General features: G+C 40.7%; 2 protein-coding genes across 6 annotated transcripts in view; one reads left to right on the top strand and one right to left on the bottom strand.

The window, feature by feature from the left end:
* Window positions 1–96: 96 nt before the first annotated feature.
* On the top strand, window positions 97–3,487 carry LOC128747658 (insulinoma-associated protein 1a). The gene has a single exon (XM_053845698.1). It carries the CDS (start codon window positions 103–105, stop codon window positions 1,705–1,707), a length of 1,605 nt encoding a protein of 534 aa, XP_053701673.1. The 5' UTR covers window positions 97–102; the 3' UTR covers window positions 1,708–3,487.
* The window catches only part of ralgapa1 (Ral GTPase activating protein catalytic subunit alpha 1), a 46,003-nt gene continuing 21,095 nt past the window's right edge, over window positions 2,999–27,906 (bottom strand). For 2 of the 5 annotated variants that reach the window (XM_053845692.1, XM_053845693.1), the window contains 17 exons: window positions 27,266–27,376; window positions 27,111–27,179; window positions 26,910–27,047; window positions 26,629–26,812; window positions 25,722–25,840; window positions 25,522–25,641; window positions 24,671–25,274; window positions 24,491–24,606; window positions 24,260–24,384; window positions 21,180–21,251; window positions 20,979–21,102; window positions 20,554–20,709; window positions 18,797–18,955; window positions 17,799–17,926; window positions 7,517–7,641; window positions 5,450–5,582; window positions 2,999–4,395 (listed from right to left, as the gene is read on the bottom strand). In XM_053845692.1, the coding sequence (XP_053701667.1) occupies window positions 4,308–4,395; window positions 5,450–5,582; window positions 7,517–7,641; window positions 17,799–17,926; window positions 18,797–18,955; window positions 20,554–20,709; window positions 20,979–21,102; window positions 21,180–21,251; window positions 24,260–24,384; window positions 24,491–24,606; window positions 24,671–25,274; window positions 25,522–25,641; window positions 25,722–25,840; window positions 26,629–26,812; window positions 26,910–27,047; window positions 27,111–27,179; window positions 27,266–27,376 (2,571 nt within the window). In that variant the 3' untranslated portion in view covers window positions 2,999–4,307. Of the gene's footprint in view, window positions 4,396–5,449; window positions 5,583–6,675; window positions 6,709–7,516; window positions 7,642–17,798; window positions 17,927–18,796; window positions 18,956–20,553; window positions 20,710–20,978; window positions 21,103–21,179; window positions 21,252–24,259; window positions 24,385–24,490; window positions 24,607–24,670; window positions 25,275–25,521; window positions 25,642–25,721; window positions 25,841–26,628; window positions 26,813–26,909; window positions 27,048–27,110; window positions 27,180–27,265; window positions 27,377–27,906 lie in introns of all 5 variants that reach the window. The other 3 variants (XM_053845691.1, XM_053845696.1, XM_053845694.1) reach the window with 2 other exon arrangements.

Here is a 27,906-nt window from a genome sequence, read left to right as displayed (position 1 = left end):
TGGACGGCCCCCACCCTCTCCTCCTCCAGCTCTGCTCGAAAGTGAGCTGGAGTCAAGAGTTGGTGCTCCTCATTCTGCTGGTTCCACGCTCCGAACACCATCATGCCTCGGGGATTCTTGGTGAAAAGGAACCGGCGCAGTTCGTCATCCTACCGACCACGCAACACAAGCCCCCAGACTGACTCGGAGGTGACCAGTCCGGAGAGGCCAGGGACGACTGGGGCATGGAGCGCAGCACAGGTCGAGTCACCCGCTTTGATCCCGGTGTCCCGAGAGGACTCGACTTGGGGCTCACACGTGGAGTCCGCTCTGGAGGCGGAGGCGGAGCGGCGTGCGCAGTTACCGGAGAGTGACGAGCCCGAGGTTCTGACCCCGGACTGTGGCGTCTCCTGCTTCTTCTCTCCGCCACCTATCCCAGCAGGGACGCTTCACGACTCGTGCAGTCCAGTCAAACCTGTCGGAACCAGGCTGCCAGAGCAGGAGAACAAGCCCATGTACCCGACTTTGTGTCCGGTGACGGCGGAGTTTCAGTTTCCGGTGAGCTCACTGTCCATCGAGAGACTTCTAGCGAGCAGCAGCGCGCAGTCTTACGGTGCTTTAGAGAAGTATGAGCCCAACCTGTCCGGCATGTTCCAGCAGCACCCCCTGGCTCATGAGGCGAGGAAGCGCGAGGGGCCCGATCTCAGCACCAGCAGGCCCAAAAGTGCACAGAAGAAATCGAAAGGGAACAAAAAACTCACCTTCGAAGACGAGGTGACCACGTCTCCGGTGCTGGGTCTTCAAATAAAGAAGGAGAGCCCGGAGGTGAAGAGAAGCAGGGACAAGTCCAGCAGTCAGCCACTGGGGGAGTTCATCTGCCAGCTGTGCAAGGAGGAGTACGCCGACCCCTTCGCTCTCGCGCAGCACAAGTGCTGCCGAATAGTGCGCGTGGAGTACCGCTGCCCCGAGTGCGACAAAGTCTTCAGCTGCCCCGCGAATCTGGCGTCGCACCGGCGTTGGCACAAGCCGCGGCCGGCCGTGACCAACCAGGCGGTAGAGGCGAAGGGGAAGGAGAACCAGCACGGCAATCAGCACCACGCGCGTGCTCGCTCCCCCACCAGTTCGGACTTCGACTCCGCGCCTCGTTACCAGGCAGAGCTCGGGGGTTTGGACCTGCAGCAGCAGCGCGTCCGAGCAGCGGACAGTCCTCCATCCAGCCTGCTCCTGATGAACGCGGACGTGGACCTGCCACCGCCGCCCCTCCAGCGGCCATCCCTGTCGTTCCTCCAAGCCGTCCCGGAGGAGGAGGTGTACGACTGCCGTTACTGCGGGAAGAAGTTCCGGCGCCGCGCCTTCCTGCGGAAACACCTCGCCGCGCACGAGCTGCCTCCGCGCGCCTCTCCGCCGACCTACAGCCAGGTGTTCGTGTGCCACCTGTGCGGCGCGCGCTTCCCGACGGCTGAGATCAGAGACAAACACCGGCTGTGGCACGAGATGCGTGGGGAGGTTTTGGCGGGAACTCTAGGTACAGGACTGAGGCCGGAAGTGTTTCACCACGTGAACGCGGATGACAGCGGCAGAGAGCGTGAGCCCCGACAGCAGATCTTTACGTGCACGCACTGCCTGTCCACCTTCTTCAGCCCCACCGGACTGTCCCGACACGTCAGCAAGTTTCATCCGACACAGAACCGGAGCGTGATCGTCCGGGACGTCACGGCGCACCACTGAACCAGCCAAACTTTTATGACGTCATGCGCAAGAATGGGAAGTTTCTTTAAAATATTTGCAAAGAAAAACGGATTACGATAAATATAAAAACATGTACAGAATACGCTAGAGCATTTTTCTTGACTCATGTTGTGAAGCTATCGAGGGAGATTTCAGTTACTATAAATAAATTGTCTTTAAAATCGCTGTCCATGGTGCTGAAACTCTGCAAAGCATGGCGACAGCATAAATACCATCTTTGATGAAAATGTGTTCCACCTACCTAAAGGCTCTTTAAGACGACTAAAATGTACAGGAAATAATTTAAATTTTATTAGACTCGTTGAACACAAATTCAGATATTTAATATATAATCATATTTGGATCAACAAAACAACGTGTGGCTGCTTTATGCTGCTGCTGATTTATCATGTGAAACAAGCATACTGCAGAGGAAGTTTCACAGTGATTTATTTGAAGCTGGCTTAACATTATTTTGACATATCAAGTGTAGAAATAAAAGTCGATAAATGCTGACCGGTACGAGTTGTTTATTGTCAACAACTTTGCACATGCTCTCAAGATGATACACATATGTACAGACTGTGTACAGGTTTCTTTGTAACAGCAAGATTGTTTGTCAGAGTGTGTGTGGCTATACAGCTGTTGCTCAGTAAACACATGCAGTTGCTCATCAGGCGTCATGCACTACAATACAGTCAGTAGTTAAACATCTGGCGACAGTTTGAATCCGTTTCTGTCACAGTGAGTACATCACACAGGCACAAAGGTTCCAAATTTGCATTCAGTGGAAGTGAAAGAAACATCAGTGTTCTTGTTTGAAGAGATCAAGCCGCCACAGAAAACGGGTTTGAAATGTTGTGAATGGTTGATGTGGAAGAAGATGAGGATATAAACAGCATTTATAAAACCTGTGTGACTCATTTTACGTTTTTGAAAATTGAAAAACATAACTGAGCGACAATTGTACAAAGTACATATGTTGTACCATAGTGGAAATGAGACAGTTAATTTCAGCAAGTGGATTTGTTTCTTTACACTACATTATTATTTTATAATTATTATTCAATAATTTTCATTAAAAGCAGTTAATACTTAGCGGTCAGTATGCACGACGTTGTAGCTACACTTATGTGCCACTGATGTGATGCACCAGCATGAAATGAAAATTCAGAGCGACATCATTGAAACAACTTTGTGCCACAACAGTTTTGTTTCCTTTCTCAAGATGAATAAAAAAAGGCCAATAGAGCAAATTACAGACAAGAAAATTGTCCCACCTGAATTGTGAGATTGTTCTTAATTAAAAAAAAAAAAAAAAGCAGAGCACACTGCTTATCTGAAGGTGTTTCTGATTAAAATCCACTTGCCAACATCAAACAGCTTATTCAGATCATCTGCAATAGTGAGTCATGACGGGATCAGAACAGCTGTCACTAAAATACTAATCTGAAAGGCACATGGCTTGTGATTCTGCTGCCTGGCATGTCGGAGCGAGGACTCAAAATAAAATCCCATATTCAGCAGTAGTGTTGCGTCGTAATGGTATACAAGGAAGCTGTTAAACATCTATAAATAATTCACATGTGACAACAGGTTTTAGGCCGACATTATTTTTGTCATTTGCGTGAAAGACGTGTGTTTTAAGTGTTGCAGGAGAACATTTAGGACAATCTTCATCGTGAAAAGAAAATACTGCCTCAATAAATGTGTTCATTATTTAGAGAATCTACTGACAGTGTCGATCAAAGTTGGATGTGTTGGGACGTGTTCTGCTTTTATGAACAAGCACTTTCTCAGAAGTTCTTAAACTGGTTTTGTAAACCTTTGTGAAGGGATTACTGTAGCGTTTCCTTCACTCTTCACTCAAAAGTCATAAGTACGTCTCTGTTCTTTGGCCTCTGACTCTGAGCTTTTGTTAGATCACAAAACGACACAGCAACAGCGATTCTTAGGTGCTTCACACACGATGAGATTGACAGGCGAATGATTGAAGCTGTTAAATTGGGTGCAAACTGTAGTGTCAACTCGTGTGTGACTTTGGCAGCTCTTCTCAAAAGAACAGTAAATACACACAGCAAGCGTCTCCGCTGTACACTCTCATTTATCTACTTTATATATTCAGACTCGAACGTAACTAAATATACAGAAACATTCTGGTGAGAGAGAGGTGGAGTTACAATAACATCAGTGCTTATTCTTGTTTTACAGCATCAGCAAAAATAATTTCTTTGTTCAGCTTGTAAGAAAGTAAAATATTCTCTTTCTTGTCGTTGGAACTTTCTTTGCATCAGGCAGCTGTTTTACAGAAACCACATCGTCTGTGAGCAAAAATATTTTAAATAACGTGTGTTTCCATGCAACAATATACAGGTGCCACCTTTGTGGCAAAACTCAGCTGTGTGTTAAATACAGATGTGATTTAGTACAAATATACATATTCATCAAACAGTTTTTTTTCGAGGTTACACACTGGGAGTAAAGTGGACGTGTTGCCTGACTGAGGCGACATGATGGTGCCGCTCTTGTGATATGCTGCGGCTTACGTCTTGTTGGCGGATCCAGAGGAGCGACGCAGCTTCATGGACATGCGGCTTTTGCTAGTCCGGGGAGACATAGGGGACGCCGAGTCGCTCCCGGCCTCCCCAAGTGCCGGACTTTCTCCCCGATGAATCTCGAGGCATGAGCCTGTGGAGCGTGAGGACGTAAATGAGGGGGAACCACAGGGGGAGGGGAGGGATGAGAGAGTGGGTGACTGCAATGCACTAAAAACCAATCATACACAGACACATCAAGCTTTACTAATCTACACTCCTCAATGCACTAACTGAAGGTTCAACTACAGTTGCTCTCCGCATAAAATGTGTTCATTCCATGACCACGGTTTGATTCTGGAATGTCAATAGATTACATGTTTCTCAATCTCAATTAATCGCACTAAAGCCGAGTTAACTCACAATAAATGTCAAATTAATCGCACATTTTGCATCTATTCTAAATGTATCTTTCAGATTCAGATTTCACCAACACAAGAATGGCTGATAATGCTTCCAATGTTATACTTTTAGCATGTTTTTGAACCTTTTCAGTGCCTCTAAGGTTAGAATTATTATGAGAACAATATCTGTTACATTTGGTTGTGTTGACAAAGTCTTCCTTTAAGTTACATTTAGAGCAGATATGTGTGATTAATTTGCAGTTAACCATGAGTTAACTCATCTTTAGTGCGATTAATTGAGATTAAAAAAATGTAATCTATTGACAAACCTAGTTTCACCCGTGCGAGCCAAACATAATCCTTCAAATGACAAAGTTATATTTTTTGTGGATCCAAAATGTAGCCATTAATATTAACTAAACTAGTTTAGATGCTTAAAACACAAAGAAGAACGACAGAGAAATTAGTGATGTTCACCATGTTCGGATTGAAAGGTAACATTCAAATGGCATTAAATTGAAAATCAAATTTGAATTATTTTAAATTTTTGGGTGGAAAACAGAAGACACTCCAATGTGCTGAACACTAATGGTTAGGAGGGATCTGTATGCCAATGCTAACATTTCCAAACAATAGAGCGAATGTTTGTTGTTGCTTTTTTTGAAGACAGAATCAGCTTCATCATCATGGTGCATATATTATTGAATGTTTGGTTTGAATCATCCCTAAGATGAAGTAATATTCATCGGAAAGCTGGTGAAAGGTCAAGGAAATGAGGAGCTATGCTATGATACTGTGCCATACCATTCACAGCTAGCATGAAGCACCTTCTGCTTCAGACCTTTCCCCTTCACTCTCAAGACGTTCAAGCTGTCTACAGGTTTAGGAAGCATCAGGTGCATCACACCGTGCTCCTCCTCTTCCGAAGAGGAGGAAGCTTCATGGCAGTGGAGGAGAGCGGAAGAGGACAGTATGAGGAGACACATCCAAAGGAAGGAAAGGAAAATGAAGTGAGAACATAGGTGAGGAAGAAAGAAAGAGGAATGGAGTGATCAATGGGTGAAGAAGGTTGGATGGAAGCAAGGGTAAGAGAAAATGCAGAAAAAAAGAATGGAAAATGAAATCAAAAACTTTGATGGACAAAGGAACTGAATCCAGCATTCAACAGCGTAAAGTTCTGAAATGAATTCAAACAAATGAGAAGAGTTCTGTAGGTGCATATCTAAAATCAGTTTAGTCAGAAAACAGAGTAAGTGATGAGCAGCACCAGGAGAGAGCAACAGCATTGGTCAACACAACAAATCAGAATGTGAATGAGTGAGTGGCACAACGTTAAGAAAAGAGTGCTCTGAGAAAGTGTCACTTTCATCGTCTTTGTAAGATAAAATTATCTTCTTTTCCCATTATAACTGGCGTGTGCTCAAGTAAGTAGTGAAAAATATTGTTTTAATTTTGCCAATACCTCAATATTGCCGAGGTATCTCACTCCTAAGAAAATTACAAGCAAGTCAAATGACACAATGAATTAAACGTTTTATGATGTATAAAATGAGTTCAAAATAGACAGGACTTAAATAAGACTATAATACTGTACAGTTAATAATTATAATATAATAAACAGATTATGTATCTGAATATATAATATTCAGACATTTGTCCAGCAAACAGTCTGAAAAATACATATTAGTTGCTATTTGGATTTACCTTAACATGTTAACCATAACTATGGGGTCAATTTCCCAAAAGTAACACTCTACACAGACAAAAAGGAAACGAATACAAGACTTCTTTAATCCTGAATTAAAGAGTGGCTAAGACTGAACTCAAAGACATGCAGAAAATGACACTTTCAATCGACTGGCAACAGAATGAGTCCTGCAGAATCATGCAAACCTGTTGAAACTGTTGGAAAAACAAAGAGTGAAATGTGCAGTAAGAGACGACAAAATGAATGATAAAGAGACGAGGAAGTTTGACTGGAGGAGAGCCAGTGGGAGAGCAGGGAGTGTCGGTTATATGACCAGTCTTACCTTCTTAGCTATAGGCAAGTGAGACATTACGATCTGAAGGAGGGGAAGAAAAAAAAAAAAAAAAAAAGAAAACAAAAAATAAAATAAAATAAAAGAGGGGAAAAATAACAAATTAAATAAAGCCAGAAACATGAAATTGATTAAAAAAATAGAAATAAATGCTTGATTGATTAATTAATTAATATGGGGAGTGGCGGGACAGAAAAGCGAGTTTTTCATTTTGTCATAAAAGTTCTTCATTTTAGGACAAAGGATGTCGGTTCTGCCCATTAAAAAAATTAGAATAAGGGGAACGAAAGAGTGGCATTGTGCCGGACAAACTTTCCATCCAATGTACTAAAATGGACCTTTGAGGCTGAACAACATGACAGAAACTGAGGGTGTGTAAGTCAGCCTTGAAGGAGTTCAGTTAATGTACATTTAACATTGTTATTGTCTGGAAGATTATTAGGAAGCCAACAACATGAAGACATTGACACCAGTACAAATAAATACAGAATGACTCTAAATGTTTGATTTAACATTATCAAGGTTAAATTCTCTTCTAAAGTTTAACCTGGGTCTGCATCTTAAAGACAAATATATGAAATCATTACTCTCATCTCAGTGGCAGGAATGTCAGCAAAGGATTTCGTCTGCGGCTACCAAATGAAAAGGTAAGCATGCAATCCAAATTTTCAAAATCATATTTTCAGAAGTCATTTTGGAAAGACCATATACTCCCTTTAACCTGTGAATATGGCAGATTGCTGATGTCAAACAGTAACAATAAATACTTTAACATTGTCGACCAAAACGTTTCTGGGTGTTGCTGTAGGTGGCGTGTGTATCACCGTGGTACCTGTGTCCGTGGGCAGGTGTGTGCACGGTGCTGGACTGTAGACTCTAGCTGCATAGTCCTCAAAGGTGGTAGGCTCTTGGTAATTCTGCACTATGTTCTCCAAATATTGGGCGCGTTCCTCATAACTGAGGTCAAAGATTAAGGACAAACAGGAAAAAAGTGGCGCAGTGGAGCAAAGATTGAGAGACTCTCATCGAAAGCATACGTGACAAAATGCACAGGTTTGTGACCAGATGTATCCAACCTTCGTTTGCGTCCGAATTTTATGCCACCACACACTGTCACAAACAGAAGACAACACCTGGCACTGACTGGTCCGCTGTCGAAGAACTTAACACAATAGAATAGATCTTCCCACAATGGGGAAATTTTGCTAGTCGGCAGCAAAGTAACATTACAAGCATTACATTACAAACAGACATACACAAAGCAACAACACAATCAATACTGTAAGAACAAAGACAAAACGAACACTTCAAAAGTAAAAAAAGACTAACAATACCAAAGAACACAACAGTAATGTACAGAAATAGCCAAAATGTCCAACAATGATCGTGAGTGGGCAGCACCCTCATGCAGCGGGTGAGCAGGATGTACATACTCAACCTACAGTTAAACACCTGGTTATTCAGGCTTCAAGCTACTGACTTTATAAATGAAAATGATGCCAATATACATTATCAGCAAGTGAGCTGCAACTACATTGAAACAGATGTCGCACAGATATTTCTGCATTTCAAATAAATAAATGGAACCTATTTAGAAGGGACATTGAAAGTCTAAAAAATGTAAAGTGAAAAAAAGACAAAGAAACTATTTTAAAAAGCCAGTTGTAGTGATTCCAATGTTGTTCTACTTGAATGCATGTGCGACGAGACAAAACTAATTTGTTTATCAATTGGTCCAACCGCCATTAAGCTGTGATGGTTAAGGACAGTTAAAAAGCAGCACGGTTTCAGCTGAGCGGAGCATAAATGGAAAAAGAAGACCACAACTGTCCATCAATTAGAGATAATCACATTGATGAAATGACATTTGGCCTCTTTTCCTTGGTTCTAGACATTCATTCAGCTGTAATGTCAGCCACATGTAGCACTGTGGCTCCAAGACAAGACACGCATGTCTTATCATAGAAGAATGAGCTTTGTGCTTGTTGAAAGGGACAGTGCAAACTGATATAACTAATCATGTCAGAGTGACGTGTGCACACGTAAGTGCACGTGCTTGACCACAATGAATCTTCACAATGAAATTTGTGTTCCAGAGTGTACGAGTTTGTGTGTATTGTGAATGGTTCAGCCATTGTGTAAAAGCACCCGTGGGCTTCCTATTGAGTTAGAGCGCTGGTCTAAAGGGCCTCAGAAGAAGAAAGATTCAGATCTAATGGCAACTAAATCCAGTTAGAGACTATGATAATAACAATAACATGGCTCCTTTTCAGTTGAGACACAGACTGTGATGGAGGAAAAAAAACAAGCAAACAATAATAATAATAATAATAGCAAAGGGCATTTTACACCTTCTTGTGGGAGGGTGTGGAACCATTTCGGTAAAATAAAAGAGGTGCACAGATTATGTGCAATTCAGGGAAGATTTAAAAAGAGGATGAATTGGCAAGTGTGAAGAGAAAAAAGGGTGATAACCCCTTGGCGAGTCACAGACAAGGTGGAAGGGCGTTGAGATTATTTAAGTTACAGCACAGTATGATTGTGTACGAGTGAGTCTGGCTCCTGGGGGAAGCTAAGAAAAGAGCTGCAGTCAGCTTGTCTTTCACACCGGGTCTCCCTGTGATATCGCCTTCTTCTGTTTCCCCTCTTTTCACCACCTCCGGTCTCTGTGCATGTGTGTGTGAACGTATAAAATGAGATGTGTGAAAAGAATCCATGATTCACTTCTCCGCCTAATGACCCTCATATTTCGTTTTAATTGTCTTCTATATCCTCTCTAAAAAAACACCTGTGGAAAGAGGCTGACAATAACATAACATTTTTCATTTCATGAATTAAAACATGTATATTTTTTATTATATGTAAACCAAAAGCATCTAACATTAACAACACTTACATTTTTTTATAAAGTTTTTAATGGCCCAAAACTATTTTTAACTCTATCGCTCATCAATCGTTGACTTTGAGGGTCTAGTCAACTGTAGACCTAGGGTTTTATAAAAGAACCATCAGTGCTTCAGTATGTTCAACTGTGATTTTACACTTCACTAGGGGTGGAAGCTAAAGGTCCTGTAATTAGCTGAAAAAATAGGAAGGGGGAATTATGAGGAGAAAAAAAAAAACATCAGGCAGGATGTAGGCAACAAAGGCACCGGGGTAAAGAGATGGGGAGGATGAAAAGGCTTTTGTGTCCTGTCAGGAGCTCATTTTCTTGTTATGGTTGTTAAGAGGCATGTGAGGTGTTCATGCGTTCGCCATCTTTTCTCCCTTCCCTCTATTACAACACTTTTTTTCCTCCTTCCTAGTCCTGCTGTGCAGGTCAGTATGGCCTCTCTCTATCACTTGAAACAAAGAAACTGATGTGCTATCCTTGAACTCCAATACGCGCCTTAAGTATTAGTAGTTTGAAAAGTAGACCTCGATAACGTCATCTGTGTGGAAGCATGGGACCTGGTGTCCTTGAATTCTACTTCCTACTGTCCTAGCAAGCTCAGATGGTATGTTCACAACATAGGAGTTCTATTTTTCATAGGCCAGCTAGAGCGACACCTTTCAGGCATTTTCTACCATAAGTAAGCACAGCCTACGCAAGATTTAGATTACATTACATTAGATCGGATCGGATCCGATTCGATTTCTTAGCTTTCTAAATGGTCAAAGTTGAGCCACAGAAAGCTACTTGAATAAGACCAAGGATGCTTGTTCATTCCTAAAAACGTTTTTGGAGATAGTAACCCAAAGTACACCAAAATAATTCAGTTTACTGAGCAGGCAAAACCTCTGAGGGCATGGAAGAGAACAACTGTCCTCCATTAGAAGAATGTTGTGAATGACAGTTTCCATAGAGCTCCTGTCTCCTATAAAGTGACATATTCCATTAGGCAGCTGAGGACCAAAGAAAAGGATCAAAATAAATGAAACAAAACTACAGAATGAAAACAAGCCGAAGAACAGCCTTGGTAAATATTACCACCCTCAGTTGCAAGGTTCAATATTATAATCTCTAACCATTTATTTACTGTGTATTAAGTGAAGCTTAAGATACCTTCTACAAACACTTTCTCTCTCACACACACACACAAATGCACACACAATCTGTCTTCTGCACCCTAGGCATTGGAACAGATAACAGAGACGGACATCACAGGGATAATACAATTGGAAAAGCTTTACAGCGTGTAATGATAAAACTGCGTATTGCTCTGTGTGTGCGTTCATGCCCAAAGGAACAAGCTAATAGGTTTATATCGTTCTGTGATAGCAATGATATGGAGGCTTTGTGATTTCATTACGAGGGTGTGTGTGTTCACATCTCCTTGTTCTCCATAGATGAGAACTGAGATAGGGGTTCGCGCTCGCGCACATGCACGCTCTGAATGTTGCCCCTATTCATCTGATTCATCCGCTTCTCAACTGAACACACCAGGGGGGTGCGCAGAGAACTGACAAGATTAATTATCTGCTTCGCACCCTGCTATCGTACGCTTTCCATTTTCACGACACACTATCCTCCTAAAGGCGGATTTTGAGGCTTCACATGTGATCACTTCATTTAAATGAATGAAACACATGTCAACACAGACAGCGGTAATAACAGTACAGTCAAGAGTGCCGGTTTTATTAAACATACACGTTATGGGATAATTTGGAAGGCCAGACTCATGATCTCGAATAGTGCTGCTTGCAGGGATGTCTCTGGGTATGCTTATTAAGTTATCAAACTTAGGATCAAACCAACATGGAACACACTGAAGAAAAAATGTAGAAAAATTATGGAACTCTGATAGAGTTGGATAATTGGAGGGCCAAAAAAATTGACCACAAATTATAAAAACTTATTTGAACACAAGCGAAATCTTTATGAAGAACGACATCTTTCAATGTATTTTGCTTTATCATACAAGACACAACATCCAGCTAAAAAAGCTCATTGAAAACGCTTCAGAGAGGCTAAAGTGAAGGCAGTGGGCAAAGCACACGACACCGTTTCCCATGTGGCACTCTGTCCTGGTCATTTGTTACCTTGGCCTTGAATCTTAAACACCTTGTCACATAAAAATAATACTTAAATTCACACAACTGGTACACAGACACACACCACGCAGGCACACAGACTATTAGCTTGTTTACCAGTCAGAGGGGGGTCTGCTCTACTCGTGCCACTGATGCCTACAGCTTATGTGTCTGCACAGCTCACTGAGACAATGTGCATGTAAAAGAAAGTGACACCAGAGTTAGATAAGACACGGTAATTGCAAGTTAATTGTAGTTTTGGAAGAGAATTAATTCAGCCAACCAAGATGTTCAGATTGATGTGAAGTCTGTTAACTGTTAACAAAGGCAACCCCATCAAATGAGAAGATAAATAACCAACAAGGACGGAACTAGCCATTGAATTATTATTATTATTATTTTTAAGCAAAGAAATAAGTGTGTATAGATTTCTTTTGAGATGATTTACAAGACATTTACATGAAAAACGGAAAATAATTAACTACATACAAAACACAGCATGCCTAACACAGATTTATGTAAATTCAACCCGTCTTGCATGTTTATTTGATTCACTTCTCTAAGGGAATATGTGGTTTTGCAATGTGAACCTTTATGCTCTCAAGATTAGTTTAGAATGAACTTCGTACATTGATCGCTCTATGATCCCTGGAAACTAGAAACCTTGACAGAAAATATCAGCACACAGCAGGGCTTAAAGGGGTAAAGGATGACATGACCCTTTTCACAATCAGCAATAACAAAACCGCATTAGATGCGTCAGGTTTTGCCCTCACCTTTGTACCATGAAGGGGAACATGCCCTCCTTGTCACACTCTGCAGATTGTAGCCGTAGCAGGACAATGAGCTCTATTGGGGGAGTTGGCAGAGAGAGGCAGGCAGACCGCTAGGTGTTTGGCTGCTCCTCATCTGTCTTTGTATGTGAGTGTGGATATGGGGATAATAGCGCTACATGCCCAGAGCTGCCATCATTTCTCTGGGAACAGAGTGTGAAAATGGCAGTGGCACACACATGCGCGCGCACAAATCGAACTGTGCTATCACACGCAACCATATGCTGACCCCGTGCCACACTGCCCGCCATCGCTGCCAATCATCTACTGTAGGGGAGGCCACACACAAACACACACATAATCCTAATTCATGCACACAGGGAACACAAACATACATAACTAGACAAGCAAAGATTAATAAGTCATACAGAGACACACTATAAACACTCAAATATGCTCCATCTGGTAGATGATGTGTGCTAAACTTCTCAATCCAGAATCATTCTCATGATCCACAATCATCCAGGAGCAGATGGAGAATGCCAGCAGCCTGCCACTTCACTACTGATCAACTACTGAACGACAACAGGAACAAAATTCACAGGAGTTTATAAATAATGTGTTTTTTGTGAAGTTTGCTCATAATCGTTGTGTGATAGCTGTGTTTGGTGCTCCAGTTTTTTCTTGCAAAGTGATCTTACTCAAGGTCCTTAGTGATAGGCTTCACTCACTTTGAATGATTTAAAACAGCAGCTTAATTACACCTCAACAATTAAACAAATAAAATCACAGATCATCCATTCAAGATATTTACAAAGCTTGAAGGTCACTGGCAAGTTTCTGGAACTATGCGGTAATTATCATCCCATCTAACAAAGTTGGATCTGTAGAATTAGAATGCTAAATAAATGTAGAATATCTAACTACAAGAATCCTGGGGCTGGAAAATCTGTCACAAAAGAACTGTCTGCTGCAGCTATGGTTTTCAAATGAATACAAACACCTAAAGATGATATCAACACATCCCAACAGTGTCAAAAGCCAAAAAAGACAAGCGCCTCGATCTTATGCTGCTGGCTGTAATTGAAGTGTGTGTACACATCAGATAGGTAAAACAATTGGGTCTGTTTAGTTACAAGCTCAATACTAGACATAAATTATAGATATTTTCTCTCACCATTTTTTACATTAACATCGTTCCCTCATGAACCTATAAACCCACATGCATCATATATACATAAATGTATAATATACTATCACTCAGCGTTGGAGTTAACCGGTGTCCTTCACAATGCTTCATGAAAAATTGCAAGGCTGCCGGTCAAACACAAGCATGCCAACACAACAGCCAGTCTTTCCACTTTCTACTGCAGTTTTTCTTTCACATAACGACACTATAATTAGTTGTACATGGTTGAGCTATGTGTGCGACTCACTCTGCTGTAACAAGCTGATATGTTTGTTAAAGCTGTGTTAACAGACAGCTGCCTATGTGAGCTGCTTGGCACTGTTGGTGTGTATGTACATGTTTGGATGAAAGCATCAGTCATTGCGAATGAAAGATCAGACGGAGAAGGAAGACAGATGGACTTCCCTGAGGGCTTGTAGACAGACAGGGTGGAGGAAAGAGGAGGCAAAGGAAGATGAGGAAATATTCCAGTTGAACTCAACACACGTAGGGCTACGAACTTTCCCCTTACCAATTTACAATCCCATTTATTCTTTGTTGGGCGTCCGTTGAGAAGAGTTGAAACTATGACACAGATTTCACCAGCCGGATCACAAAAGAAAAGCCTGTTGTGACAGGCCTTTCTTTTAGTCAATCCAGAGATGGCCCTCGCATTCGCAGCTGCTTGGGGCCCCAAATGCTAATTTGTTCATTTGTATGGGGTTCATTTGTACAGGAGCCAATTGTTTTTTTTCCCCAAACGAAACAGGACAAGTAAGTGAAATGTCTTATGGCTTCGCAGGATCCTATAAATGATCCTGCTTAGTGCTCACATTTCAATGACAATGAGGCATTTTTACTGATCATCTTCAAATGGTTTTGTCTGAGAAAATTCCCCAAATAATCCATTGGAGTATTACTTAAATTTTAAATGAACGACTAATTTCCATCCTTATCATGCATATTGAGTGAAACACTACTGACTTCTTATAAGAAACGTATCCTCTATCAGACTAGAAAAAAATATCCTTGGGTTTATTGGCTTCCTTTGGCCTACTAGTTCTACATTGGCAGCTGCGTTTAGCTGTTGGAAGGAGAGCTACTATTTCACGCAGGTTTTAATTGGATCTAGAAGTAGCTGGAGGGAGACTGAGGAGAACTTGTGGTTTTTAAAGTTTTAAATACATGCACAAGCTTAATTTGGAGAAATAAGCAAACAGTTAAAAAAAAACAAAACACAAGGACAATGTCAATAAATGCCTCTTATTTCGGCAGTTGCTTTGGCTTCTACCTTACATCCTTCCAAAGTCCAAGATAAAGAAAAAAAAAACATAAATTAAACAAGGATAAAATGCCATTCATTCTGCACAATTACCTTTCTTAATTACCATTAACAATACAAATTTGACAATTACTTGCACATAAATGCATACTGGAGGTGGTTTAACATGTTTTTTCTTGTTGATAATTTTATTATTATAATATACCTCCCGAATACATTTTGACAGACGTTTACTGGATAAAGACTTCATGGGTAAAAGGGCAGTTATAGGGAGAAATCAATGTGACATGTTTGTATTGTTTGTATTGGTTCCTGGACTACAGAGTGGTCTCAACATGGTCATGCAGCTTGTTGAGCACATCTGAAAGACATGCAGCCCCTAGATTTACTCAAAATAATGGCGCATTGGGATCACGGAGAACAAAGACAAAACAAACCTTTTACGATGACTCAGCCTGACCATAACTCAATAATTCTATTAAGAATATTTGAGAAAAAAGACAAAACATTAAATATTAAAATGTCAATGTTGAAACACTTTAAGAAGACAAAAGGAGAAAGGTTTCACAGTTAATGGCAGATGAAGGAACAGTAATAAAAGTGATGAGACAGCTGAAAAAAACTGATAAAAAAAAAGAATGAAAAGAAAACCGGTGTTACAGAGCAAGTAGATGACAGGAAAGTGTGGTAGAAGTGCAGAAAGTGAAAAGGAGAAAGGTGTGTGTAGCAAAGAGCTGGGGAGTCAATAATGACTGATTACTGTAATTCAGGCTGTCAGAGCCATCGACCTGCTGCTACCACCAATCAATACACACCAGGACACTTGCAGACACTCACAAACATCCCGAAAACTAGCACGCACTGCACATTTGTCATCAAGTCAGTGCACATATACACCGAACTGCATGGATGAAATAAAAAGCTGCGCAGGTACACACTCCTGAATTAGTCCGACACAACTGACGCATGTAGACACACACAAAATGACAGAGACATACAATGTGAAGTCACGGGGTGTCAGCTACGAGCTACAACCCCTCACTGAGCCTAACAATCTGTCTGTCTCTGTCTCTATGGATGGATGTGGCAGCGCAAAATGACTTGTACGGCCTCCCCGCCCTCCTCCTTCGCCTACTCCAGCACCACCTACATTATCTCGGTGAAAGAGGAGAAAGAGAACGGAGAGATACAAAGGAAAACGGCCGGTGAGATGGTGGAAACACAAAACAGTGAGGGAGAAATGAGTGGGACAGTAAAGGGATGAAGAAGACCAAATCAACACGTTAATGGCTGAAAAACAAAAAACCCTGACGTCATCCAACAGGGATGAAAAAAACAAAAAAACAAACAACAAATCTTTGTCATAAAAAGCCTAATTAAACATAATCCACAGAAAAAATATGAACTCGATTTGCGACAAAAAGGCATAGTTCCTGCATTGGACTTGCATGTTACACTGTATTTTAGAAATAACCATTCATTTATGACTATGATGAGACCGCGGCTGCATGCAGTGGTCTTCAACCAGAGCAGAATAAAACTGGCGTATCAGTCTATGAGGCTATGAACACAATGTGCTTCTACGATTCTTCACTTATTAAATCTTATTCATTAATTTTTTTACACCATATCTAAAAATCATGATAAATAAGTTATAAATATACTTTATATAACATATTTATATTATATATTCTTAGATATTTCTCACTTAGTGATGGCCATATATGAATCACTGAATCACTGCACCTAATGTGACAGATTGTGACAACACTTTGGCAGATAAGTCATGATGCAAGTGTGTATTCTGTGGTGAAATGCACCGTAGAAGTGTTCCTTCATCAGTTGTTTGTGAAAAGTCTTATTTAAGGACAAGGAGAAATATTGAATAGTATTGAAAGCTCTTGACAGACTCTACACAAGCAGTCTGTCTGTGTTTCTACAAACTCACTCAGATTTAAAAAAACAAATTTTCAACGTGACTGCAGCAAGAGCAATACATGTGACACACTGAAGTCTAGCAACAGCCAAAACGTTCATAACATGGTCATGCAGTTCAATAAATTTGTTATGAAGAATAGAGAAAATAAAGAAATGAAAGATAAATAACTCCACTACAGTGTCTATGCAGACAAAATGACTGCAGTGGAAGACGGTCATATTACCAACCATTTTGTGTTGTGCTGGTTTATAGTGCCGGAACCTCTCAGGAGCAGACATGCATCGTTTTGAGTCACAAATGCAGTGATAGTGGGTTTTTGGAGATGTTCCCAAAACCAATGATTAATTGGAAGTGGGTAAGTGCATAAGAACAACCAAGTGATCCCTGTTTTGATTGAACTTGCTCAAAGAAATTCTGGAGTTACAGCAGAAGGAGCACTACTTCTACTCGAAAGGACCTCACAAAAAAGCCTATGAAATGCTTGAAATGTGAAATCACAGCTTTCTTCCATCAGAACTATGTGATGTGGTGAGCTACTTGTGCCTGCAGTCATGGAGTATCGATTTCTATACTATCTTATGTGAGTGCCAGATGAGCAGTGAAACAGTGAGTTCAATGATTTTAAAATGATCAGAAATTTTGCTCTCACTCGAACAGCCTACACTTAAGTTTACTTACAGAACTCAACAATATATATATGACAATCCATCTCGAAAAAGAAAATACTTAAAAAGGGGCATAATTCATAACTGTTCTTCTTTTTGATCCCTCAGATCACATTGAGATGAAAGAGAGTGAATATTTTTGAACGTTAAAATGCAACAAATACAAAATGAGACGTGATATTTCACTTTTTTAAAAAAGGTAACAAAACTGTCCACTATTTTTATTTTCAGTTTGGGCACTCGCCTTGCACAGATTTGAATTATCAAAGGATACAAGCTCTGGTACAGAGGGATGAGTGATTTCAAGGCTCGGCTGGCGTTGATCGCTGTGGCTCGAACCATGGTGGGCAGAATTTTCATGTCCACAATTGCACCATCAAACAAAGGACCGAAGAATGGCACCTGCAACAGAGTACAACTTGAGTATTGGATCTTCTTGAGAGGACATTCAAAAATACTTAAGGAGAACCCAACAACATTTTTAACCAACAATCGAAGAGCAAATAGACCATTTTAAGTGATTTATTCAGGCAGTGGTTTTCTGATTTAATTCGATACTTTGCTTGTGGAATCCACAGAAGATAAAAAGGTCCTTTATTAAATTAATTTAGAGACCAGGTCTCCACTGCATTAGCACAGTGACTGAAAACAGTGCTTTCAAGACGACAACATAGCCAATATCTCATCTAAGTTGCTTTCGAATTCATGATAATTCAATATTTTTGGTTGTAGAATGAATGAAACAGAATAAGGTTAAGTTATTAGTGCACTGGTATCTATGTCACAGAGAAAAGGGGCAGGATTTGATTGCGTTTTCTAGTCTAAAATAGAGTTATGCTATCAGTGCTGTGGTATTAATGTCCCTGTGTTTCGGAGTCATACACAAAACAGACCAGTGAGCAAGCAAATAGCCTCTTTTGGATGGTAAGAAAATCTGGATGCGTATCTGCTGGGTCTGCTGCAAATGCAAATACACTCAGAAGTTTGAAAGAGTAGCATGAGATTAGATCATGGATGAGTCCATGAATAAAAAGTGAGCAGAGTGACAAAGCCATACAGATCTATTCGTCTAAATTTAGGGCTCCATTTTTATTTTTTCTATGAACATTTTCAACTGTACCAAACACAGCACAGAACCTCACGTAACTGAAAATTTGTCATTTTTGTTTTGGATGATCAATGGAATACTATAACAAAGGCTCCCAGATAAATACATCCACATGCATGTTTGATATAGTGTCACTCAAAAGCCATATGCTTAAGTGTTTGTACCTCTGGTTTTTTCAAGATATGGATGGAATACATGTGGTTCTTCATGGGGTAGATGATAATGAGGACGTCTCCAAACTCAGTTGGGATGATCCCTCGCCTGTAATCTCGAGAGTGCTCAGACCAAATGATGTGGACTTCGTCATTACCGAGATGTCGAAGCTGAAAAAAGGAAAGGAGGTTAAATTTCAGTGATAAAACATACAAATTAAATATAGTCTGTTGAAGGGTGTGGCGAGACATGAATCACTGTCAAACGAATATACACAAACAAAAGAAATGGCCTCAGACAATGTGCTGGATGAGGTGAATCCATCATAACGGGGGGTTGATATTCTGTGCATGCGCAACTATGGCCCAGAAGTTGATGGACCCCATGTGTAAAGGGGGAGAGTGGTCAGGAAGACATGGGCCTGTGTGAACATGTTTGCCGTGCCTCTTTAAAAGGGGTTAATTTATATCATAGCCAAGGTAATAGGTATAGACAAGGTAAATATATATGTAGGGTTATGTCCCCTGAAGAGAATAACATTACAAATAAAAATCAGGGAGAGGATCAGTCACCCGCCAAAACCTAAGAACAGAGAGACAGGTTACGCCTTTTAAATTCTATTCAGGCACATTCAACTGGGTAGAGGAAAGACTGCTAGCTGTTAGCTTGTCTGAGGTCCGAGAAGTTGTCATGTTGCGGGTGAACATGTTAATCTACTTCCTTGGCTGGATATTTCAGCACAGAAAAATGTTTTAAAGAAGGTTTAGAGCCAGTGACATAATGTCCAGAAGTGTGACAGTACACATTATATGCAGTAAAACACAACACTAAGATGGAATACTTTAAATATAGGCTCCAATCATTTCAGAGAATCAGATTTGGAGCAAAGCCCCATAAAGGGGTCACACCACACTCATGGGGGAAGAAGATAAACAGCCGCCAGCATGAACATGTGAATATCCATCAGTTTAACCTTGTTGTGGACATGTTTGTCAAGCTGTGTGTGAACATGTTTGTGTACATCTGTACTTGGGTGGTTATTTATGGGGACTGCTGCAACTGAAGCTGTGCATGATTCTGCTTTTGCGTGGGCTAATCAGGTTTTGAGTGTGTGTGCTCATGCATGTCTGCGAGTATGTGTGTTTGATGAGGCCATCAGCTGATCAGTGAGTCGGATGGTGTTGGGCCAGGCACCAATAATCCAATCAGGAGCCTGCAGCGATTTGATAGGCCAAGAAGCAGGAAGTATGATCTGATTAAAGGGCTATTACGGCCATTTTCAGTGCCCAATGCCTCGGGGTTGACAGGTGTGCACACATATGCACACAAACAATGCTGCCTGCTCAGACAGTAATACAGTACTGAGCACAAACACAGATGTGACGGGTATGAAGACTTAGTGGAAAAACTCATCACTTTTTTTTTTTTTTTTAAACCATTCATATTCCGATTCGTGGGTTTTTTTAAAAATTATTTTTGTGTCTGACTGTCTGTGTGGGCGATTGTGTATTTTGACATGCCTACGTGGAATCCTATCCATTTCTGTGTTTCTGTACTCTGTCTACATATCGGCCTGACAGTCCTCATGTCCGTCTGTTCGGTGTGTATTTCAGAAAAAACGTTCCATCTGTGTATGTTATGAATCTTTTTACCTGTATGCTTATATGTTTGCTGATGTGTTATTTAAGTTTGCCTGTGCGTAAGCAAGTTGTTACATGCTCATTCATTTAAATGACAGAGTTTGAAAGTATTCTTTAAAATGCTCAACCTTTTTTGTTAGATTGTGATCTTGGTCATGTGGCATTCTTGTGGACACATGGAAGACGACCTCAGTGGTGGAAGTGGCATAGTATGGTGTGGTCTGGCCGGTACTGCGATTTTTTTGGAGGCCTCCCATGAAGCCACAGTGAGTCGTCAGATCAACCTGAGTCAAACATACAGGAAATAAATACATGGGCACACAGACTTGACATAATGTGTTACCAATCAACTACCAAGTGAACAATTTTCAGCATGACTGTCTAATTTCAACTTAAAAGTTACTGTAAAAATGCAACAAAAACTGTAACCTTAACAGCATTACAGCAAAATTCTTATCATATTCGTATTTCAGACACATTATCTTTTTAAATTTTCTTAAATGAAACAATAATTTCAAATATAAAAAGAGATAAAATATATACAAATGCCTACCTCCCACCCAAGTCCAGAGACAAAGTCCTCATAAGCCTGACTGCCAGCAGTGTTGGTAAGAATAGAGTGCTTGTCCTCTTGGCCCTCAGCCACATAGAACACTGCTATTTTATGAGTCTCACGACTAGAAATGAAAGTGTTGGAATATTAGGGACAAAAACAGAGAGAGAAATCACAATAATATTCTGTCTCTTTCTTTACCACTGCCTCGAGTCCAGATTTCTCAGCTCTCTCAGCAGCTTTTCATTTTTTCTCAATAGATGAAAGTTCGTCCTGAGAACAAACAAAGGAAGAAGGAACAGGTAAAGAGTTTTATTAACTTCTACATTACCTGACGTAAACACAGCACATCCCAGTCATGTAGAATGGATAAAATGATACAAACATTTAATGCATCGATTCACATTCCAGCCAAAATCAAAATTCTAACTGTTTTGGTTGAAAACAACCAAAACTTAGCAACTCCCCAGTGGGAACCAGAGTAACCATATTAACAAAATGGTTGCTGTGCAATAATTTTGATTATTATAATCTTAATCCATTTTAAACATGCTTCACTTTGCATGAGCAACCTCAACAAAGAAGGAAATATATTTATGCATATCATGTTCATTAATCAGATACAGTTAAATAATAATAGTTCATGTTAACAAAAAAAAAAGAAAAAGGCAAAGCTCCACAAACATTCATCCACATTAAAGTGGCCCCACTAGTCGTTTTGCGCTAGGTGGCATTGCCCAAGAGCCACAGTGACCAATTCTTATTTCCAATGATTGTTCATTGTACTTTATGCTGTGTCTTTCACCACTTTATGCCTGGACACCAAAACAGTTTACTTTGCCAGAGACACTATAGTATTTAAGCCTAAACTCTGTGCTCTACATCCTGCTTAGGCCCAAAACAGGAGGCAAAGATGCGGCATAGATGGATCAGAATTCTGCTCTGGCACCGCGCAGATGCATCTGGTGGAAAGTTTATTTTGCAGACTAATCGATTGATTATTTGACGTAATTTTGACAGCACTATAACTAACAAAAGTGTTTTGCTTGTTTACTACGAGCAATTTAAAAGTCATTATTATAATTAAAAAAAAAAAAAAACACAATCCAATTGAGAAAAGGACTAATACCGTCAACACACAAACGTAAATGAAACCATGTTTGCACATGACAAAACAAACTTGTGACCATGGTAGCTGTCATTTCAAATTTCAACAAATAACTTCACAAGTCCGGAGACTGTTTAAAATGACTTCAGCACTAGAAACCAGCATCTGCGAGTCTGTTCCCAGAAATCACGACCAAATCACCTGGAGCTTGGAAAAGAGCGATAATGTCACATCAGTCTTGTCTCTTTAGAAAATGTGAGATAAAGAGCGAGCGAGAGATGGCAAATTATTCTTTATTAAACTGATACTTGGTAATGGCCTCATTCTCTGCTCTCAAAGACTCCATTTACACTCAGGATTATAGAGAAAGGCATGAAAGGGGACACACATATACACACACATGCACACACTTGTATCCCAGTGTCTTGCCTGTAATGTGGCATATGAATACTTGGAGAGAGACTGTGATTTGGTCAATAACAGATGAGACTTCTCCAACAAGTTATTCTTGGAAGCACTTGGCCCATTCAGGCACATCTTTTGGGTAGATTATTTTGTTTTTCTGCTCATCTTTAGGACCACATTTACATACCTGTTTGCCTTTTCCTCCCTTACTCCTCTTTAGCATCTGCCTTTTATTCTTGCACCAAATAGCTTGTGCCAAATCAATGGAGGAGTCTGCTCATTATAACGCTCTTACTCACATGCACGGTCTGTGCTAAAAACTCTATTGTGTGCACTGAATGTGCCGGTGTAATTCTCTGGATAAAGAATAAAAGACGATGAGTGTCCATTAGTTGGCCAGACACATTTAAACTGATACCTTGACATTGTGTGTTCGAGCTCGTGTGTCACTGAAAGAATGAATTGATTTTCTATCTAAATGGGAAGAAAACAAGGTGTGTAATTAGACAAGATGCAGATATTGAGTTTGGAATACGTGACATTATTTTATTCAGAATGCATTTTAAAAGGCTATCTAGTTCAGCCTTGCTGTGAGAAACACTTTTTATGCTGAAAACATAAAGGAAGAAATACCCTTGGAACTTCACGCTAACCACAAAGTGAACACTCATCACAAAGTTTATTATCATGCTTTTATCATTAAAAGCATCAGAAAAGCACAAACAAGGGCGCTGTCAGGATTTCTGGGCCTAACAACATATTCAATATATTTCTAGACACCATGCAGAACTTTATAATTTGATGCAAGAAATTCCTCAAAGTAAAAAAAAAACTATCATTAACAATATTAGCAGCAATTAATATGAGCAGCAACCTTGTTATTATTGAAAGGCAGCTTGGTCTGATGCCTAAACACTAAACCTAAACACTCAGAATACATTGTTATACAATGGAAAGACAATGAATTCCAACCTCTCACATGAACTTTGTTTGGAAATGAAGACAATGGGTGAATTATTGTTGCCTTTCTTTTTACTGCTTTCTTTGCATTCTGTTCTTTTTTGAAACCCTGATTTTTGGAGCACTGCAAACATAATTATGAGCTGGTGCAGTGCATGCAGACTACACCATACATGTGAGCTGAAGAGTATGATGATGGGCCAAAAGAGGAAAAGAAAAATAAATAGTTTTAATAAAGGCATTAAATGTTGCTATTAGGAGTTGAATAAATAATCATGTGTGTAATGTAATGATACTTTTTTTCCTCACCCCAACTGCTCCCACTTACGGCACCAGTGAGTACATATTTTCAAATTGAAAACCTTGTTCATGTATTTAGTTGTCTGTTTTACTGGTCCATTAACCCCATGCTTAATGCCCACTAGTGTTTTTATATGTGTGTGTGCGTGTGTGTGCGTGTGTGTGTGCGTGCGTGTGCGTGTGCGTGTGCGTGTGTGTGTGTGTGTGTGTGTGTGTGTGTGTGTGTGTGTGTGCGTGTGTCCAAGAATGCAGATCAATAGATCTGGAGATGTAGTGTTTGCCCATGGTTTTATAAAATCCATGCTATGCTATTAAACGAACGAAGAAAAGAGCGCATTGAACATACTTTTGTCGCGCTTACTGGCCCAATTTTAAAAACACTAAATTAGGCACTCTATAATAATGCACAAGGCCCTCTGTTTATCTGACTAAAAACACCATGTACGGTACATGAAATGCTGTAATTTTCATGCCACTATAAAAGCTGACAGCTTACGTGGATGCTCACCTCTTTTCCCAGGAGTTAAGTCCTAGTATGTTGATCAGGAGTCTGCAGTAGTAGAAGGCTGACTGAGGTGTTTGGCTCTCAGGTTCAGTCTGCTGCACTGCTCTCATGTTTAACCCCTCCCCTCTCTGCAACAACATCCAGTAACAATTATTAAACAGGCAACAGAACATGATACACAGGAATTCGAAATACTAAGCAGTTCAGAGACATAAGCAAAGATAGCAAATTCACCTGAATGACAAACTCTCTCTCAGCGGCACTCTGCTTCAAAATCGCATTGATGACATCATTCTCCTGCTTCTCTGAGACACAAGCTGGTGGAGGAGCCGGAATGTTGAGTGGCATTCCTGTAAAATCAATGGAATTTTCATTAAAAGTGAATTGATAAGCAACTTTTGATAAGCAGTTTACCTGGCCTCTGAAGGCACTCTGGACTCGAGTATCCCACAAACTGGAGCATTTCATCCAGAGCATCATCTCCTTCCCTCAGAGAGTCCCATTCCGGCACCACCTCCCGACAGATACGTTTGACCATCGGTGGTGCGAGAAGTTGCTCCACATCTGGCTCATTGATATTTTCCTCCAACTCCATCCTCCGCTCCCTCTGTCCCTCACTGTGATCATTGTCCAAGTCCCCCTCCTGTCGTACACCTGTTCTTTGCTGTTCAGTCTCTACTTCAATGACTTTCCCTTCTTCTCCTTTCTCCTTCCCCTCAGGGTCTGGCCTTTCACACTCCATCGCACATATTATCTCCTCTGACTCCTCATTTCTGTCTCCAGCACCGTTTTCTCTGTCCACCGGAGGGGTGTGTAAACGCAGAGTGCATGGTGAGTGTGTTTGTGCCAGCAATGTGTGTGGCGGGCTGCTTGGAGAAGAAGCTGGTGGTCCAAAGAGAACGGCAGAATCCCAAGAATGCTTTCCAGATACATCTCGGATGATGACTCGAACACAGGTCGGTGCAGAGGACAAACCAGCAGTCATTCCACCTCCTGGTACCCCAGACTCTGATCGAATCTGGAAGAGGAAAGGAAAAGATTCTAATCTTGCATTTAAATTCATAGTGGATCCCAGTGGCACATGGGAGAATGTTGGAAACTTTGAATTCTGAAAATGACATCTGTGATCACGAGGTGCAGCCCATGGCAAAGATGTTACCCGTGTTGACAGTCAGGAGTAAACACTCCAGTCACACTCCAGCAAAATCATATCTAACAAACATGCAAGCAAGCTTGTGTCAGTGATACGTTTGAGTGATCATTACCTGAAGCATAGAGAGCAGCGTGGAGCCATTCAGAACCAGGAACTGAAGGTTTGGTGAGTGGAACAGTTCTGGTCCGAGATCTGCACTCTCACAGAACGGGTTGTCTAGATTCTCACACACCTGTATGACAAACGATAGTGCATTACTTGGGACATGTCAGTGATACAGACAATATATATAGAAAAGGGAAAATGTCAGACCTGGCTGGAGAGAGTGGCAGGACCACCAGACATCGGGTAATGTCCGAGGTGATTGACTAGATGGTTGATTACTGTCCGTGCGGCGATAGACACCAGACCCTGCTGGATACGGCTACGAACTAAAACAAGAAGATGTACATAATACTGTAAACATGATACTTCAGTCAGTAATAAGTCCTAATTGTCCTACAAATTGGATTAAAGGTAAGATATTTCAATTTCTATTTGGGTCAATTCTTCTGAGCAAGTTGCTTTCATCCAAATATGCTTTCATTAAAGTATGTTTTTTCGGGTAACCACTCATTTACAATACTGTTAAGCTTTTGAGTGGATGAAACATGGTTTTCTATAATTCAGCAGCACAGCTCATTTAATCTACAGCATCATATAGGATGTGAAAGGTTGAAAAAAAATATACATTGTACTGATCTGCTACAAATATAAAATACAGTTCAGGAATTCCTGGCAAGAAGATCATGAAGCAGTCTGCCATGCATTCAGCCAGTAGAGTTTCCCTCACGCTGGGAGGAAGCCAATGCCATCACATGAACTGTGCTGCCGGGAGATCTTCACTGATCAACATCATTACACGCACACTGAGACACACACGTTCAAAGATACTCATTGACAGGACAGTGTGTAGACCTGACATATGTATTGACAGAACATTCTCTGGGTTTAAAGTCTCTAGGAAGGAAGTGCCAGAAGAAAACAACACATACCCGCAAAGTGTGATGGTAATGAAGAGAAAGATCAGATAGTTGTTATGAAAGATTAAACGTTGCAAGATTTAAAGAAAAATGAAATGAAAAGTGTTGAATAGATTTGACCCCTTGAAGTCTGGCTTTGACTCTAATAAACAGTACACAGTAGCGGTGACTGTGTTTGTCCATAACCCGCTAATTACCTTCTGTGACTGGCTGCAGCTTGTGAGAACGTTCAGATTCTGGGCTATGAAGTGGTTCTGGTTCTCGGAGGCTCTCTAAGGGCAAAAATGGGTCGTAGTCGGAACTGAAGAGGTCTGACATTTTCAGGGGAAAATACTTTGAGCTGTTGAAAGACTGTGCTCCGTACACACATCCATGCAACATCTGAAAAGTCGAATGAAACAGAAACGTCACAATCTTCTTCCAGGCAGAATTTAGTTTGATGACACAAAATCAAATCCAGTGATCTAACAAAACTTACTTTGTAAATGCAGCTGAGGAGGGTTTTGGTGGGATGCTCCGTCTCCGGGGGACTGCGAGTCTGAACTGGCTGAAGAAGAGTCTCAGGAGGCAGAGCCATCACCCAGTCCAGGAGGCACAGCAGGAGAGAAACTACCAGCTGAAAGTTACATGATCAAAAGGTCAGAGACATTTTTAATTTGCGTGTGTATACAACTTTTACCCTTTTGTCCAGTTCATGAGGTGAAGACTCAGTTGTAGGCAGCAGGTATGTGATGGTAGCGATCAAAATCTAAAGAAAACAAAAGTTCAATTTACAATACTCATATGGACACACTTCACAGAACAACACTGCATAGCAAACAGTAACAGTCTCACCTCAACAATTTTCTTTGGTGTGTCTGACGGGAATTTTTGTAGATGATCCACATGATTAATGAGCAGGTGAAGAATGTCTGATGCCACCAGTGCTACATTTTTGTTCGGATACTGCAGATGATAAACATCAATCATTATTTTTTATCAATGACTTCAAATCCCTTCTTAATATCTTTTTGTTTCCTGCTTTGTCTCACATTCAGGGATAATGGAAGATTGTGTGTCTTGTAAAAAGCAATTATCATAAATTTATTTACTATCTGCTCACATGGAGAATGTCATCCATATTTAGTAAATGAATTACAGAAAGGCAGCATACTGGAAGAGGAAATTAATGTCACATAAAAAGAGTACCTCAGTGACAAGCGAAAGACTAAATAAAAATGTAAGGCTCGAAATGAGATTATAGGCTTCAAAGCAAAAACATGCTTCTAGATAAAACACTGGTGTAAAGATGACACTTGGGACAAGTGGCACTGAATGTGGCTATGGCAATCCCTAAAGCTTTGAGGTGAGTGAGAGGGTGAAACACAGGCTGCGGTTACTGGCTGCTTATGTGATGGAAAGAGACTCAAGAATAGACCAAATGTGTGTACGTGAGTGTGTGTGTGTGCCTGTGATAGCTACACTGCTAGCAGCAT

The sequence above is a fragment of the Synchiropus splendidus genome, chromosome 16 (assembly GCF_027744825.2).
Source record: "Synchiropus splendidus isolate RoL2022-P1 chromosome 16, RoL_Sspl_1.0, whole genome shotgun sequence".
In the NCBI taxonomy this organism is placed as follows: domain Eukaryota; kingdom Metazoa; phylum Chordata; class Actinopteri; order Syngnathiformes; family Callionymidae; genus Synchiropus; species Synchiropus splendidus.
This window is presented reverse-complemented; position numbering and strand designations above follow the sequence as displayed.

What these genes read in the sequence shown, in the direction of transcription:
- LOC128747658 (XM_053845698.1), top strand. Translation starts at nt 103, where the DNA reads ATGCCTCGGGGATTCTTGGTGAAAAGGAACCGGCGCAGTTCGTCATCC.